The following is a 17,138-nucleotide window of genomic DNA, read 5'->3' on the forward strand; positions in this document are numbered from 1 at the left end:
GTTACATAAAATATACAATTATGTCCTCAATTAATGAGATTGTTTGTAAATAGACTGCATTATAAATTCAAAGTCGCCTTCAGAGCAGAAATCTTACAACATTTGGGAAGGGTTGTATTTGCATCGGGCTATTTACACCAGCAGAATAGTGAGTGCAGCTCTGGAGTATAATACAGGATGTAACTCAGGATCAGTAATGTAATGTATGTACACAGTGACTGCACCAGCAGAATAGTGAGTGCAGCTCTGGAGTATAATACAGGATGTAACTCAGGATCAGTAATGTAATGTATGTACACAGTGACTGCACCAGCAGAATAGTGAGTGCAGCTCTGGAGTATAATACAGGATGTAACTCAGGATCAGTACAGGATCAGTAATGTAATGTACAGTATGTACACAGTGACTGCACCAGAATAGTGAGTGCAGCTCTGTAGTATAATGCCGGATGTAACTCAGGATCAGTACAGGATCAGTAATGTAATGTGTGCACACAGTGACTGCACCAGCAGGATAGTGAGTGCAGCTCTGGGGTATAATACAGGATGTAACTCAGGATCAGTAATGTAATGTATGTACACAGTGACTGCCCCAGCAGAATAGTGAGTGCAGCTCTGGAGTATAATACAGGATGTAACTCAGGATCAGTAATGTAATGTATGTACACAGTGACTGCCCCAGCAGAATAGTGAGTGCAGCTCTGGAGTATAATACAGGATGTAACTCAGGATCAGTAATGTAATGTATGTACAGTGACTGCACCAGCAGAATAGTGAGTGCAGCTCTGTAGTATAATGCCGGATGTAACTCAGGATCAGCACAGGATCAGTAATGTAATGTATGTACAGTGACTGCACCAGCAGAATAGTGAGTGCAGCTCTGGAGTATAATACAGGCTCTAGCTCAGAATTACCAGAAGAGAAGGTATTTTGCGGCTGAGCGGTCTGTAGATTGTATAATGACTGCCTCTCACCTGAGCTGCTTAGTCGGCTCCGCAGCCCGGCAGGAAACAGAGTGTTGTTACTTTCTTTGATAGGTTGGTTGCTGCCGACAAGGTCTAATCTTCCGGCAGCTGCAGCCCAGGACAGACGCATGAAGCAAGCGACTGTGAGTGTGAAATCATTTACCTCCATGGTCTGCAAATATATAAAAGGGGGGAACACACATTTGCTAAGTAAGGAATGACACAACCCCGACCTAGAGGACACATCCTGAAATCGGACATCACCTGAATAGCAACTCGAGCGGCAGGAATTATCTCCTCCACCCTGATAGACGAGCGGTCGGAGACGGACAGCTGCCGATACGAGGACTTTTCTGGAGTCCCACAAATGGACATCTGTCTACTAGACTGTCGCCCTGCATTCCGGAAAGGTCTTGATGACAGCCCCTCTACTCCATCTTTTGCCAGGTCTTCATCCAATGCGGCTGGCATGGTCTGCCCCACCAGCAAAAACCTGAGAGAGAGGCAACTCATTCACAACACGGGAAGAATCGGCCTCATAGGTCACAGATTCCTGGTAATGTGCAAACCTGGCGAGCTGCAGACAGATGGAGTAGACGCCTTGTCTCGTCTCGTAGTCCACCTCGGAAGGGATGGAGTCTCTCTGCATGACGTTCACAACCAAACTGCAGGGAAGCAAAAGGCGACAGAGTGAGAGAATCAGTGACAAAAGTGACTATATGATGCCAAGGGGTAACATTCTCCTTGTGGAGAGTGGCACGTCAAGCCTGCCAAGGTGAGGAGACTTTTGAGCCTTGCAATGCTTCTCTGGGAAGTTAAAAATAGGTGGCACTAGAGTTCTAGTCCTCTTCCTCTGCAGCTCCAGGCAATTTTGCCTCGAGATTACAAATGCATCATGTGGATTATGGTTTGTAAAATCTCATTTATTGTTTACGCGTGTACGTGTGTGTGTGTGTCCTATTATTTTGTTTGTATTAGACCTAAATTGCAGCAAACCTTTACATGTGTGACAAGTATTATATATGCATGTATTACATAAAGTTTGCTCTGTGGTATTTATGAGTGAAACATAAAACACCGGTTTCATCTGTAAAAATTGCACAGCACACAAGTTTTAGAAGTCAGTTGTAGAAACTTAAGTTTTCACTTGCAGACAGCAAGCAGAGAATTTATAGATCAGAAAGTTGCCGTGAGCAGGACAGTAGCCGACCTTAATCCTCCAGCTTTAAGAAAGTTTTCACAGAAGGACTTGGCGCAGTTTCTCGCCATCTCATCATCGGCCGTCGGCATCAACTTGGAGCTGAGAACCTGAATGAGAAACAGAAGTCGTCACCGGCCGAGTGATGAGCAAAGAAAACCTAAGAGCAGCAACCTGCAATTGTGCTGAATTATCACATTAGAGTTGTGCGGGGCTGCGTCGGGCGCAGCCGCCGCGACGCATGCGTCATGCGCCCCTATATTTAACATGGGGGGCGTATGGACATGCGATGTCTTGCGTTTCGTGACGCATGCGTCATTTTGGCGCAACAGAAAACGCTGCATGATGCAGTTTTTTCAGCGCCAAAAATCATGCAAAAATGAACGCATGCGTCACAAAAAGCTGCGTTTTGCATGCGTTGTGCGTTGCATCGCCGACGCAGCACCGCACAACGCAAATGTGAACGTGGCCTTATCTACACTCAACCAGGAATGGTCCATCATCAACTAGAATTGCTGAATAGTGAAGCTTGTGCGGGGCCCTTCGTCATGTCAAACCTAAAAAGTGTGTACCAAAATCAGTGTATACTTCACAGAGGAAAGTCAGCCTGGAGAGAGAAAAGACGATGACATCACCGAAATACATTCCTCACTCGGGCGCTGCCGCCGGACCACAAACTATTATATGAACAGATTCCTGTGGGGTCACTTTTTTTTCCAAGGCCTGATTCCCCAGTGACTCTTCTGGCACAATAGTGAGCGCAGCTCTGGGGTAACTCAGAATCAGTAATGTATGTACACAGTGACTGCACCAGCAGAATAGTGAGTGCAGCTCTGGGGTATAATACAGGATGTAACTCAGGATCAGTAATGTAATGTATGTACACAGTGACTGCACCAGCAGAATAGTGAGTGCAGCTCTGGAGTATAATACAGGATGTAACTCAGAATCAGTAATGTAATGTATGTACACAGTGACTGCACCAGCAGAATAGTGAGTGCAGCTCTGGGGTATAATACAGGATGTAACTCAGGATCAGTAATGTAATGTATGTACACAGTGACTGCACCAGCAGAATAGTGAGTGCAGCTCTGGAGTATAATACAGGATGTAACTCAGGATCAGTAATGTAATGTATGTACACAGTGACTGCACCAGCAGAATAGTGAGGGCAGCTCTGGAGTATAATACAGGATGTAACTCAGGATCAGTAATGTAATGTATGTACAGTGACTGCACCAGCAGAATAGTGAGTGCAGCTCTGGAGTATAATACAGGAGGTAACTCAGGATCAGTAATGTAATGTATGTACACAGTGACTGCACCAGCAGAATAGTGAATGCAGCTCTGGGGTATAATACAGGATGTAACTCAGGATCAGTACAGGATAAGTAATATAATGTATGTACACAGTGACTGCCCCAGCAGAATAGTGAGTGCAGCTCTGGAGTATAATACAGGATGTAACTCAGGATCAGTAATGTAATGTATGTACAGTGACTGCACCAGCAGAATAGTGAGTGCAGCTCTGGAGTATAATACAGGAGGTAACTCAGGATCAGTAATGTAATGTATGTACACAGTGACTGCACCAGCAGAATAGTGAATGCAGCTCTGGGGTATAATACAGGATGTAACTCAGGATCAGTACAGGATCAGTAATGCAATGTATGTACACAGTGACTGCACCAGCAGAATAATGAGTGCAGCTTTGGGGGTTTTATACGGCATGCAAGGAATGTATGCACACAGTGGCTTTTATGTACGGTAGATCATATGTATGTATAAATATTCAGAGGTAACATTTTGTGGTTACCTCCAGATTGTACAGAACACGGAAGGTGGACATGCCAGGGGCAGACGATCTGAACAGACTTTCCAGGATGGAGCTGGCGCTGGGTTGTTGATGATGTTTGGAGGACAGAGATGGGGATTTTGAAGGCTGTGACTCTGACAGAAATGTCTTCTGAGTGAAAAATAAACATTTATTAAAAGAAAAAAAAAATGCAGATTGTGGGGTGTAATAATTTAAGTGAGTGAAAACTTAATTTACCTTCCTGCCCAGAGAGTCGAGCTGATCCAGTGCTTCCTGCACTGCTGGGTCTGTAGGAATCAGCAGGAGAAGTTTCCGGACTCTTAGGGTGATCCTGCAGAGATGGACATTCGTCAGTGCACCAGGTATAAAGTACTAACCTGATACATAATAGTATGGAAGGCAGAGGTATAACGCACAATTACCTGGGCTCTTCCAGGTTGGCTAGTTGATAGAGCATGTCAAACACATTGCAGACTAATGCCATCACCACGCCTGGGAGAGACTTTTCCTGGAAAGGAGGAACGGAAACAAGATAAGTCACAAAGATATTCAAACTAGGTCCTCTAAAAACAAGTTCACCTATAGAGGAGGCAGTAAGGGGTAAGAAGCATGCGTTGTCCTTCCTAAAGGCCTTGGACTTGTGTTGTTGACTTTACCCTACATACCTGTTCCATCACGTACGATGAGCTGAAGCCGGCGCTGCTGCTGGAAGCAGAGGAGGTTTCTGTGGAGCTCCCAGACGGGGTACCACTGCCGGTGGTCTTCACTGTGAGCGACTGGTCATCTGAAAATCCCAACTGATGGAGCAACTTCTGGTCTTTATTCACCGTCAGCTACAACAGAGCAGGCGCCAGGTTACTGAAGACGCAAGAGTGAGGGCTGCAGACCCCAAGATGATTTTTATCATGTAGTATCTGATAATGAAGAAATCGCTCTCAAACAGGTATTGTTACAGCTTTCCTAGAAGAGCAAAGGGACAATTCAGAGCTCACGGACGCTACTTACCAAGCTCTCGTTAGCGAATATTTGCATGTTTTCTACAGGACAGTTCAGGTGCCGGGCTATCTTCCAGCGGATGCTGCCGATTGTCTCATTGCTGTGGGCCTGGTACATAAATGACAAGTCTTATCTGTCTGTAAACATCACACAAATACATATTCCCAGTAGTAAACTTTGCTGGTATATACCATAATGTGATATTTCAGATATTTTTGTCATTAGTTTTTCCCAATATAATAACCTGGCCATGGTATATTTGCATGGTAAATAACTGCTCCCTGCATGGGGTTGGTCCGTATATTTCTCCCAAACAAGTTCTGCACAGGACAGGAATTTGCCAACAACAGTAACTTATTGCACACATTGGACATGCACGGTCAAGCTACGGACCACAATGTCTGGATCGGGCACAGGTCTCCTGACCCAAACTTAATATCCTTGTAGTCATAAATGAGGCTATCAAGATAAGATCAGGAGATCCATGGCCACGCAGACTGTGAACGTTGGCCTTTTGAGACTGGCCAGGTCTGGTATGTCTCCCAACATATGTTGATGACATATACTCAAGATACCCATAAACGTCTGATAGAGACAGATCACACCTGTACGAGTCCCTAGAATCCCTGTTGGTGCCCGGCATGCAGTAACAGGAGAGGGGGGCGCCGACCCACTCTACTCACAGCTTTGGGATTTCCAAACACAACTGAGTGCACTTACTTCTATCAGACATTTATGGAATATTTTATCTTTTTTAATTTCCCATGTAAATAACCAGATTCTGAGCAATTGCAACCCCTTCTAATCAGATACGTCAGAGGATTGACTCCCGTAACAGAGAGAACTAAATATGTGAGTGCGCACAGACCTCTATGGTGAATGTATCTTTGGTAGACTCATAAGTAAGGTTCAGCGTCAAGAGATGTCCATGAAAAGAGGCACCATGAGGTAGAATTGTTCTGGGAACGGAGTACAGATCCTGCAGTGGGAAAAAAAATATAAAATCAACACCAAAGCAAAGCAGCGATGCTGCGGAGATCACGCACAATCCAATAATTTCAAAAAAATGCAGCGGGAACAATGTGTAACCGAGTGTGCAATGTGGCTACTATAAACTACCAACTTCTATGTTCCTATATTACCGAACATCTCTAGCTCACCAGGGTTACTGTATGGCTGAAGTCTGTGTACACAGAAGTGCCAATGGCATATTTACCTCAATAGTGATCACATAGCGCTCTGCCAGCAAAAGAAGCCTCTCGATTATGACCAATTTGGTTGACCTGCCAAAGAAAAAATAAAAAGAAAGCCGACTGCAATAATGTAAAAACCAAAGACAATCTGCAGTAAGTGCATTGCAAAGGGACGTTCAACCTAAAAATAAATGTGAAAAACACCCAGCCTAGTTTAGGCAAAAAGAGGGGTTTCTACTGCCAACTACGTACCCTCTTGGCTCTGCGGACCCTCACCTGTATGGGGACTGTACAGAGGTGGCCACTGATGGCATAGCGGTGGCAGTCAGCATTTTTGTAGCTCTGGTGACTGCATGGGTGAGAGTGGGGCCTCCGAGTGCAGAACTTGCAGCCTAAAAACAGAAAGAAAAACAGTTTCCGCCTACAGCACAAAGCAAAAATAACCTAATGCGGTGACTTTTGCCTTACTGCAGCATCATTCCCCTCCTATAGTATTGCAGATCCAAAAGATCAGCCCATTCATCTGCTGAAATACTCTGTGCTGCTCAAGACAGTGCTCATTTCACTATGTAACTTCCACTCTCCTCCTCACACCCTGACACTCCCAGTCATACACATATCTATCAAAGCAGCTTTTACCTCCACTTCCTAAAATACTCTGCTGCTGTGATTAATCCAATTAACATGAATAAGGGTAAAGACACTTCCTTCAAAAACAAGCAAATCAATGCAAGCTCGATTCTCACCTCTAGCCGCGTATAGCAATCAGCTATGAATTTCTTGTGCAAAGAGACAGAATCCTGTAAAATAAATGGGACACGTATATCAGGATCTCACGGATATAGAGGAAATTTTTGTTTGCTCGCAAGACATGCACTCGCTCACTTTTTTGAGCCGGGGGTTGAGACTGATGTAGCTGTAGTTGATGATCAGCTGTATAGCTTCATTGGCGATTTCTTCATCAGGAGATTCCACTGCCACTTTCCAGATGAAATCCATGCCGATCAATTCCAGTTTCTCAACATGCTGCAAAAAAAAAAAATTGAAAGATGGAGACGAAAGATATAATAAAACAAGATAACTTGTGTGTGTGTCTTGACAGATTCTTGCCCCTGTACAAGAAACGAGAAGAGGCAGCAATAACTGAACTCACTGGAATGCTCTGGCTAATGGTGAGGAATCTCCCTCTATGATGTCTATGTGTCTGTCTTAGCCCCATTACCAGGATAGTGGTGTGACCCCAGCAATCAGTAACTTATCCCCCATCCTAAAAAACAGCAATGATCACGAAGGATGCATTTGATTACATCAGATCCATTAGTTTCCTGAAGGTAAGAAGTGCCATAAGCGCCTGGTACAAGCTCTTTTTTCCCCCCGTCTCCTTGGATATTCATGCAGAAATCAAGGAGAGAGATTTTTATATCACAAATGAAGCAAAACTTCAGATTGTAGATGGGGGGCAAAACATTCCAGATCTCAGGAGTGCTCACCAGTTGTGTTCCCTGACGCTTCAATCGATGATCACAAAGATTAACATTCTCAAAGAACGTCTTGAAGAGGTTGAAACCTGCAAGTCATATACAGGCATTAAAGGCAACATTATAACGTAATCCAGGATTACCAGGATCTACATATCAAATACGCTAGATTACTGCAGGTCCTTCAAAACAATGCAAAAGTTACTAGACAGTTAAAAAAAGAAAGCACTATTACAATGAGAAAATATTTATTTTTTCCTTCTCGGGAGCAGCAGTTTTCATTCACTCTGTTTGACCTCATTCACAAGTCAGTATTTTTGCATCAGTATTTCGATGTCAAAACTAGGATTGTCTGCAAAACAGGTGTCAATCATTCAATTATAGATTTTCTCCAAGGTCCACTCCTGGCTTCGGCATACAAACACTGATGCAAAAATCATGATGTGTGAATGAGGCATAAAAGTAAAAAAAAAATTGTGAAAATGCAGATTATGAACCTTTCTGGACATTGCATGCTGGATAAAATAAAGTTCACGAGAATAATACAAAAACAAAAGAGTTTTATACCCCAGACAAGTATCAGAGACCCACAGCCACCCCTTGATTTCTCATACCATTCATTGTAATTTCGTAAGACTCTAACTTTAGTATTTTCTCCTTAAAAAGTTGCTGCTGGACGTCGCTCTCGAGGTCGTGCTGTCCTTTAGTAAACCACTCAAAACACATCTGGGGAAAAAAATAATAAAATAAACTATGCAATATAATCGGCATCTAATATAGAAAACAGTAACTGCTCAATCAGTGATTTTTCTACGCAAAAAATCAGTCTGAATTTCATCAGATTTTCTTGGATGTAAAATAAAAATAAATAATGATAAACATTTCTCCACCTTCTCCGATTTAACAGTCTGTTAAACATGGACAGGACATGGATGGCATCCAAATGCGCTCAGATTTATTTCACGAATCCATAGACTTGCACTGGAGAGTTTGACCCGAAAATAAACAGACATGTGAACAGCTCCATAGACTACAATAGGTATGAGATTTACCAGTGAAAAACACGGATAGAAAACAAACGTGAAAAACATCCGAATGACAAACATGAAATACATCCAAATGAGCACTAAAGCCACATACGGCAAAGGTAGCAGTATTGCACTATGATATCGCATTAATCAAATCAATGATTTATCAATGAGATTTTATTGCAACTATGAAACTCCATGCAATAGCAATATTGGTGTCAGGTCGCACATGACTGCTTCTTGCATCGAAACCGGTGTCTGTGGTTTGGCCATTTTTACTGCAGATAAAAATGCAGTCCCCAAAAGTAGTCACAAGACACACTGTCGTGGAGCCTGAGGGCAGGATCACATGTAGTCTATGGTTGTAGAACTGCCCCATTCACCTGAATCAACCAAATTCAGATGATTGACAGTGAAAAGTTTGCAACAAAATCTGCAGTCATCATATGTACTGCCTTGCCAGACTTGGTCACAAGCACGTAGTTTGGAATTAACCTCTATGTCTCAGTAACAGCCTGATAATCAGTGCCATTCAGGATATGGAATAACAGGCATGTGATTATCAACAGGACTATGAGATGCAGTCATCGTCTAACTATTACTTACTTCCCGGTCCAGCTCACACACGTCATGTCCGGTCACCAGACATTCCCAGATCTCTTTGGCGCGACTCCAGCCAAGATACAGCGTGGCTTCTTGAAGGAAAAACGCCAGGAATTTCAAATGAGCCTCCAAATACTGCAAGGTAACAGTAGGTAACAGAGAGGGCATTAATTTTTTTTCTGATGGTGCATTACATCTGTCATTCATGCAGCTAACGACTACAATTTACAATGACCCATAATTGAATATCTCTAAAACTGAAAGTACATTAATTAGGACATGGGAACTAAAAAAAAAAAAAAATACAATTTGTTTTTTTTTACATTTTTTTGTAAAATGCTTGGATTTTAGAGAACCCAGAAAAGCACAAGATCTGCATTGTCTGAATGAGGCTACAATTTGCCTGCAGCTGTTGTGTAATCTGGGGTTTCTAAAGCGGACATCACCCAAAACTTCTAAACTCAATGATGCATCTATTGGGGATGTTAGGATTCTCCCAATGGACGTGTTACTAAATATTGCTTTTTCCCTGCGGCAAGACGTTCAATGTTCAATGTCAGATACCTCCCGGTAAGTGTATCTGCCGTCAACCAAAGAGGATCCAGCAAGCCCACCCGGACCAACGGTGGATACCGCCAATCGATGGCACGCCACTAAACTTGCTGTCACCAACTTAACGATTTCAAAGTTCTTCTTCAGGTCCTGAATGATGCTCTGGAAACAGCAAAACACAACAAAAATAAAAAATAAATAAATGCACCTCTCACGCCACATGAAATCAGATCTAAGCACCACAATTAGGAAGTAACCAAAGATTTCCATTTTACATAAAGTAAAAGACGTGTATCATACGCACTAGGTCTGATGGCCCTTACCTTGTCTTGCTTTTGATAGGTTTGCTTGTTGAATGAGCGAGTGATCTCATGGAGCTGACGTAAGGCGGGCACCACCCACACCACCTGAGGGTTGTTGTGCTGGGATGACTGAATCAGAAATAAGAAAGCAGTATTTATAATATTAATCTACATAATCATCATTTCATCCACTTCCTTTATTATGTAAACGGTCTGATCTCTATGAATTTGCATGGATCTACTGAAATACTTCGCTTGCAGTAAATATGGATGCTCAGCAGCGTTGCACATGCATTTTCATAGTAGAGTATGGAAAGATAAAAGGTCAGGTAATTTCCTGTGTGTATGGCTAGCTTGTGGTTGATGCAAATGGTCAGTCTTTTTCCATATACTCTATAAAAAGGGGTCATTTTTATATTAAAAGTTCACATAAAATATAAAGAAGTACTAATAAAAAAATTTAATAAATACTTTGCTTTCACATTTTCCCTAATCTGTGCTCCCAATCAGTCTCCTTCCCCCTCTGGCAGCTGAGAATGTATTCCCTTCTTATTTTTTAGTTGTACTGCCACATACTGTTCTCCTAGTGAAATAAGAAGGGCAGAAGGATATGTCTATGGTCTACCATGATTAGAGCTTCTCTATGCAGATACTCAGCAGTGGGTAGAGCGACTGGGGAGGAGTGACCAGCAGCGCTCAGCCCAATAGGTGGACGTTCATATGGCAATACACATTAGGTGGCGCCATACTACGCAAGTACATGTTAAAACTCTTCCCTGGCGATATCACGTGACCACGCACCTTTCAGCAGGTGGACTTGAAGCTTTTGGGAAGAAGTTATCTCACCTTCTTAATGTCCTCTATGCACTTTATGATATAACTCCTCTTAACGGTCTCTTTGACTGCATAGGCGTCACTAAGGATTGTCAGGTGCTCCTCTAAGGCTTGCTGGATTAAGTTACATGGCAGAGTGGGCAGATGGGCGAGCTCCCATAAGACTTCTAAGACCTGTAAGAAGACAGAGGTGAGCTGTGCCACGGCCACAATCATGAGGCTTTTTAATAGCTCTGGACTGTCACCTTTCCGGTCGTGGTCTCGTTGCGAGCTTCTCTTCCGATACGGCCTATGAGGCTTAATAATTTCTGCCGAACTCTATCAGACTCGATCTCCCAACTCTGTGAAGAGGAAAGGTCGATGGTTATCAAGATGAAAGGAAAACATGGTACAAAGGTAGTGTAAATAGCTGGTGCCATATCTACCAAGAAAAAACTTACTACATAATACATGAATATCTGCAGTACACACTGTCAGGATTCTCCGGTGTCAGGAGCGTGACCACAACTATGCGATTTGCATACAAGCCGTCATGTGCCAACTGGATGTGTGCTGCCTCACTTAATGCAAGTGAATTGAGCAATGCCGGACACGTCTAGTTGGAATGTGGCTGGAAGAATGCGTGACTGCCTGCTCCCGGCGCTGGCACCGGAGAAACATCACAGCGCGCACTGTATGCGATATGAGGATTCACAAGTCTGCAGTCACACAGAGTGACTGCAGACTTGTACTGCAAGGCACGACAACCTCTTTAACCCATTCAAGACCTTGCCCTTTCAGTTTTTGTGTTCTCGTTTTTCGCTCCCCTCCTTCCCAGAGACATAACTTTTTTATTTTTCCATCAATAAGGCCATGTGAGGGCTTGTTTTTTGCGGGACAAATTGCACTTTTGAACAACATCATTGGTTTTAACATGTCGTGTACTAGAAAACAAGAAAAAAACATTCCAAGTGCGGTGAAATTGCAAAAAAATATGGATTTTTGTATACTCACCGTAAAATCCTTTTCTCCGAGCCAATCATTGGGGGACACAGACCGTGGGTGTATGCTGCTGCCACTAGGAGGCTGACACTAAGGCCTCTTTCACACTTCCGTCTTTCAGCTCCCGTCACAATCCGTTGATTTTTGAGAATGCAAGATCCGGCAAAAAAATTTGCAGGATCTTGCATTTTCCCATTGACTTGTATTAGCGACGGATTGTGACGGATGGCCATCCGTTTCATCAGTCTTTCACTGGATCCTGCATAAAAAAAAGGTCCGTCGGGCAGAAAAAACGTTCAGAGGAACGTTTTTTTCTGCACGTCGGAAAATCGGTTAGCGACGCATCCTGCGCTGCCCGTCACTGGCTACAATAGTAGCCTATCGGCGCAGGATGCGTCGCTGCCTTTGACAAGAAGGAATCCAGCGACGGGCCCCGCCTTTGCAAGGAGAGCATGCGTGGAAGAATTTCCCGTCAGGGAAATTCTCTCTCACTCTCTTTTTACTATTGATGCTGCCCATGCAGCATCAATAGTAAGATAGAATGTGAAAAATAATAATAAACCTCCCCTACTGGAGTCCCGCGCAGCGATGCTCCCAGCAGCTAGCGTTCATAGTAATACATTGCGAAATCTCTTGAGAAGTCGCGGTCTCGCGAGACTGCGACTTCTCGCAAAATGTCACAATGTAGTACTAGGAACGATAGCTGCCGGGAGCATTGCTGCGCGGGAACGCCGGTAGGTGAGAATACTGCGATTTTTTATTTTTTTTTAACCTGGTTTGTGTTGTGTATGCGTTCTTGCAGCGGAAAAAGGCTGCGAAAACACATACACAACAGGTGCACATAGCCTTGACGGGTCAGTGCACACGTTTTCCACAATCTGCACAGGATCCGTCATTTCAACATTTTGACGGATCCTGTGCAGACTTGGAAGACGGAAGTGTTAAAGTAGCCTTAGTGATACAAAGAAAGTTAGGTCCTCCTCTGCAGTATACACCTTCCTGCTGGCTCTCAGCTAACCAGTTCGGTGCAAAAGCAGTAGGAGATCAATAACAATATATGAGCATACAACATGTCACATTATATATGAGAGTATAGCATGTCAGATTATAAAACAAGCACAAGCTAATAATAGGGTGGGAGCTGTGTCCCCCAATGATTGGCTCGGAGAAAAGGATTTTACGGTGAGTACACAAAAATCCCCATTTCTCCTTCGCCTCATTGGGGGACACAGACCGTGGGACGTCCCAAAGCAGTCACTGAGTGGGGACAACATCAGATCAGGCCCTGTGTAACCGCTACTTACAAGTGCCCACACTCACATCTGTGGAAGTGTGGGAATTCTAGTGCTTCAAGAATGCATGCGGAATGGACGAATCCGCAAGCTTGCAGCCGTGCTTGCCGACGTCTGGTGCCTAGAGCCCTCAGACAGGAAGATAGGCTGACATCTAGCACGGAAGGACTCCTGGATGGTGTAACGAATCCACCAGGCTAACCTGGCCGATGGAACGGCTAAACCCTTCCTGTGACCGTCAGGAAGCCTTCTTCTTACCGTCAGGAAGCCCAAATAAAGTGACCAACCTTTGGAAGGACGCGGTCCTCGATGCGTACCTACTCGGAGCACTCACTTTGTCCAGATTATGGAGAACCCATTCCGTTTTGTGGACTGGAGCCGAAAGAGATGAGGGAAGGACGAAGCCCATGTAACAGTGGGAATACAATACCACCTTGGTAACAAGGGAAGGGGATGGCCTGAGGACAACCTTGCCTTAATGGTAATAAGGAAAAAAGTCTGAAAGAACAGAGCGGCAAGCTCTGAAGACTCATCAGGATGACAAGATCGCAGAGAAGAAAGAGAGCAACCTTCCCTGATAGTCAAGTCTGTCCGGATCAAAAAAGGAGTCTACTGTAAGACCCCCAGGACCATTAAGGTCCCAAAGATCTAACGGTATGCGATAGGGAAGAACCACAGGTGAAGACTCCCTGCGAGGAAGTCCATATTTGCAGTTTTGTAGCAATTACCGTATATACTCGAGTATAAGCTGAGATTTTCAGCCCATTTTTTTGGGCTGAAAGTCCCCCTCTCGGAATATACTCAAGTCACACCCGGGGGTTGGCAGGGGAGGGGGAGTTGGCAGGGGAGGGGGAGCGGGGGCTGTCTAATTATACTTACCTGCTCCCGGCGCGGTCCCTGCTTCTTCCAGCGCTGCATATTCTTCCTGTACTGAGCGGTCACATGGTACCGCTCAATACAGTAATGAATATGCGGCTCCACCTCCCATAGAGGTGGAGCCGCATATTCATTACTGTAATGATCGGTAACTGTGACTGCTCAGTACAGGAAGAAGATGCAGCGGTGGAAGAAGCAGGGACTGCAGGGACCGCGCCGGGAGCAGGTAAGTATACGGGGAAGGGGAGCGCAGCGCTGCGCGATATTTACCTGCTCCTCGTTCCAGTGCCGCTCCGTCTCCAGCGTCCTCTGGCAGTGACGCTCAGGTTAGAGGGCCCAGTGACGTAGTCAGTGTGCACCCTCTGCTGAGTGTCAGTGCTGGAGACGGAGCCGCACGGGGAGCAGGTAAACATGGAAAGCGCCGGCGTCCTGAGCGAAGAGAGGTGAGTGATATTTCTTTTTTTTATTGCAGCAGCACTATATATGGCACAGCTTTATATGGAGCATCTATGGGGCCATAACGAACGGTGCAGAGCAATATATATGGGGCACAGCTTTATATGGAGCATCTATGGGGCCATAATGAACGGTATGGAGCATTATATGTGGCACAAGTTTATATGGAGCATCTTATGGGGCAATAAAATGAACTGTATTGGAGCATCTATTTTTATTTATGAAATTCACCGGTAGCTGCTGAATTTCCTCCCTTAGGCTTATACTCGAGTCAATAAGTTTTCCCAGTTTTTTGTGGCAAAATTAGGGGGGTCGGCTTATACTCGGGTCGGCTTATACTCAAGTATATACGGTAGACGGAAAAATACTAGTGCCGCAAACGAGAAATCCTGACATGGTCAGTGCGGTTCTCCCAGGATCACTGGGGTCCTTCCTGCTTCCAAAAAGATCTCCGAAGTAGTGGAAGAGGGGTTATGGAAATTGGTACCATGGAAGAACAGAGCATGCACTGCGATGGCTCTTGGATCTCGAGGCCGAACCATGAACTCTAGTACATTGGCGTGCAGTTTGGACGCCATCCGACCTACATCTGGAGTGCTCCAGTGAAGGCAGATCTGATGGAAGATTTCCGGGTGAAGTTCCCACTCACTTGAGGAGAAACCCTGACGGCTGAATATGTCTGCCGCCCAGTGTTCTACTCCAGGGATATGTACTGCCGAGATCACCGAATGATAGATCTCGGCCCATCAGAGAATGTGAGGTACCTCGGCCATGGCACTTGACTGTGGGTACCTGGTAGATGATTGACGTATGGCACAGCCGTGAAATTGTCCAACTTAAGTCAGATGGGGTGACCCGCCTGAAGGCAGTGGACCTGCTGTAGGATTAGCCGTACCGTTCGGATCCCGAGAGCAATGATCGGGAGAAGACTGGCATTGGTGATCACTAATAACCATTGGACCAGGAGAAGGCCCTGGATGAGGAAGGAACTTACAGACTACCCTTTGAAAGCCTGATTGACTTGCTGAAAACAAGCGGAGCGAAGGAGACGGCTTCCATTGTCGTCACCATTTTTCCTCAGAACCCTCCTAGCAAATCAAATGAACTGAGGGGATGAGTGATCAAGTGCGCGAGCTCCCTGTTGAAGGGCCACAACCTTGACTCGAGAATTACCATCCTTCTGGAAGTGTGCAGGATCATCCTCAAAAAGGATCCGATGGACTGGAAATGAGGAAAACTTGTCTAAGTTTAGCTGCTAGCCTCAGCGTAGTCCTGGAAGAGCGGCTAGAAAGTCGACCAAATAGGGCAGGACAACCACGCTACTAGGATGCCAGAGGAACCTGACAACCACCATGACCCTTGCGAACAGTCTGGGTGCGGTAGCCAGGCCGAAGGGCAAGGTCGTGACTTGAAAATGCTGTTCGCAAATGGAAAGGTGAAGGGATTTTTGTAGAGGGGAAATATAGGAATGTGAGGGCAAGAATCCCGAATGTCGATGGATGCCAGAAACGCCACCTTTTTCTGTTGAAGTAATGGCCTGGGACAACCTTTCCACTGCTGGTTGGGTCTGTAGAAATAATACGATCCCTTGTTAGTCTCCCGCTCAGAAGATTTGATTGGACAGCTGTACTGTCTTCAGGGAAAGGTTACGTGTGTGAATCGAAGTAGTTAAAGTCTCCGACCAGGAGATCATTGCTCAAGCAACCCATGTGGCGGCTAAGGAAGGGTAGAGCGCTGAACCCAAAGCTGCAAGACGGAACGAACCAGATTTGCTATCCGACAGTCCGTGGTATTTTTAATTGATGATACATCGGGCAGGATACTGGTAGGTATACGACAAGAGATTCTACCTGGTTAGTCTGCCAAGTGGCAGAATGCGGGACTGTATCCAGCAGGTCATAGTCTCTTGCCATCGCCGCTCTCTGTTGACGGTGCAGAGTAGAAAATTAGGAACCCTCGATCCACCATCCTCAAACAGGGAAGTGGAGAGGGATTGTCCGCCTTCTTGCATCATCCGCTAAATAGTTGTGATGCAAAGAGGGGTGCTCGGACGCTAAAAAGGGAGCCTCTGGGCAAGGCAAGATTGCACCTTGTGCAGACGTGTACTACGGAGGACAGAGAATGAACTTCAATCCAATATTGCAGCCAGCATGCAGCCAGCGGGTAAGGAAAGGGTGAATCAAAAACCCCGCCTCCATGGCTGAAGATTGTTCCCTCCAAATTCAGGTGACAGTGTCCCTTTAAGACCAGGGAATTCTGGTCATACGCCTTTAAGACCAGGGAATACTGGTCATGCGCCTTCAAGACCGGGGAATACTGGTCATGCGCCTTTAAGACCAGGGAATACTGGTCGTGTGGCTTTAGGTCAGGTACTTCCTTACCCGGGTACTGATGTAGAGTTGATGTGCCCCTTTAATGCAAAAACCGTTGCCCCTGTGTGAGCCGACCGGGTGGACCAAGATGGCCACCGGGAGTTGCAGAGTTGATACAAACTGCGCAATTTTCCAATACCCCTGGCGTCTCCATTTTTTGTGATCTGGGGTCAGGTGAGGGCTTATTTTTTGCGTGC

General features: G+C 45.1%; 1 protein-coding gene across 2 annotated transcripts in view; it reads right to left on the reverse strand.

The window, feature by feature from the left end:
* The window catches only part of USP24 (ubiquitin specific peptidase 24), a 75,507-nt gene that overhangs the window by 17,774 nt on the left and 40,595 nt on the right, over positions 1-17,138 (reverse strand). The window contains exons 14-34 of one of the 2 annotated variants that reach the window (XM_069738090.1): positions 11,210-11,305; positions 10,977-11,138; positions 10,152-10,259; positions 9,841-9,990; positions 9,280-9,411; positions 8,260-8,371; positions 7,658-7,734; positions 7,053-7,193; positions 6,914-6,967; positions 6,444-6,559; positions 6,191-6,257; positions 5,843-5,953; positions 4,984-5,082; positions 4,644-4,811; positions 4,401-4,486; positions 4,216-4,309; positions 3,979-4,128; positions 2,175-2,272; positions 1,534-1,629; positions 1,229-1,457; positions 974-1,136 (exon numbers count right to left, since the gene is read on the reverse strand). In XM_069738090.1, coding sequence (XP_069594191.1) covers positions 974-1,136; positions 1,229-1,457; positions 1,534-1,629; positions 2,175-2,272; positions 3,979-4,128; positions 4,216-4,309; positions 4,401-4,486; positions 4,644-4,811; positions 4,984-5,082; positions 5,843-5,953; positions 6,191-6,257; positions 6,444-6,559; positions 6,914-6,967; positions 7,053-7,193; positions 7,658-7,734; positions 8,260-8,371; positions 9,280-9,411; positions 9,841-9,990; positions 10,152-10,259; positions 10,977-11,138; positions 11,210-11,305 — 2,509 coding nt within the window. The remainder of the gene's footprint in view (positions 1-973; positions 1,137-1,228; positions 1,458-1,533; positions 1,630-2,174; positions 2,273-3,978; positions 4,129-4,215; positions 4,310-4,400; positions 4,487-4,643; positions 4,812-4,983; positions 5,083-5,842; positions 5,954-6,190; positions 6,258-6,443; positions 6,560-6,913; positions 6,968-7,052; positions 7,194-7,657; positions 7,735-8,259; positions 8,372-9,279; positions 9,412-9,840; positions 9,991-10,151; positions 10,260-10,976; positions 11,139-11,209; positions 11,306-17,138) is intronic. The other variant, XM_069738091.1, reaches the window with a different exon arrangement.

This window comes from Ranitomeya imitator, chromosome 8, assembly GCF_032444005.1.
Source record: "Ranitomeya imitator isolate aRanImi1 chromosome 8, aRanImi1.pri, whole genome shotgun sequence".
NCBI classification, from domain to species: domain Eukaryota; kingdom Metazoa; phylum Chordata; class Amphibia; order Anura; family Dendrobatidae; genus Ranitomeya; species Ranitomeya imitator.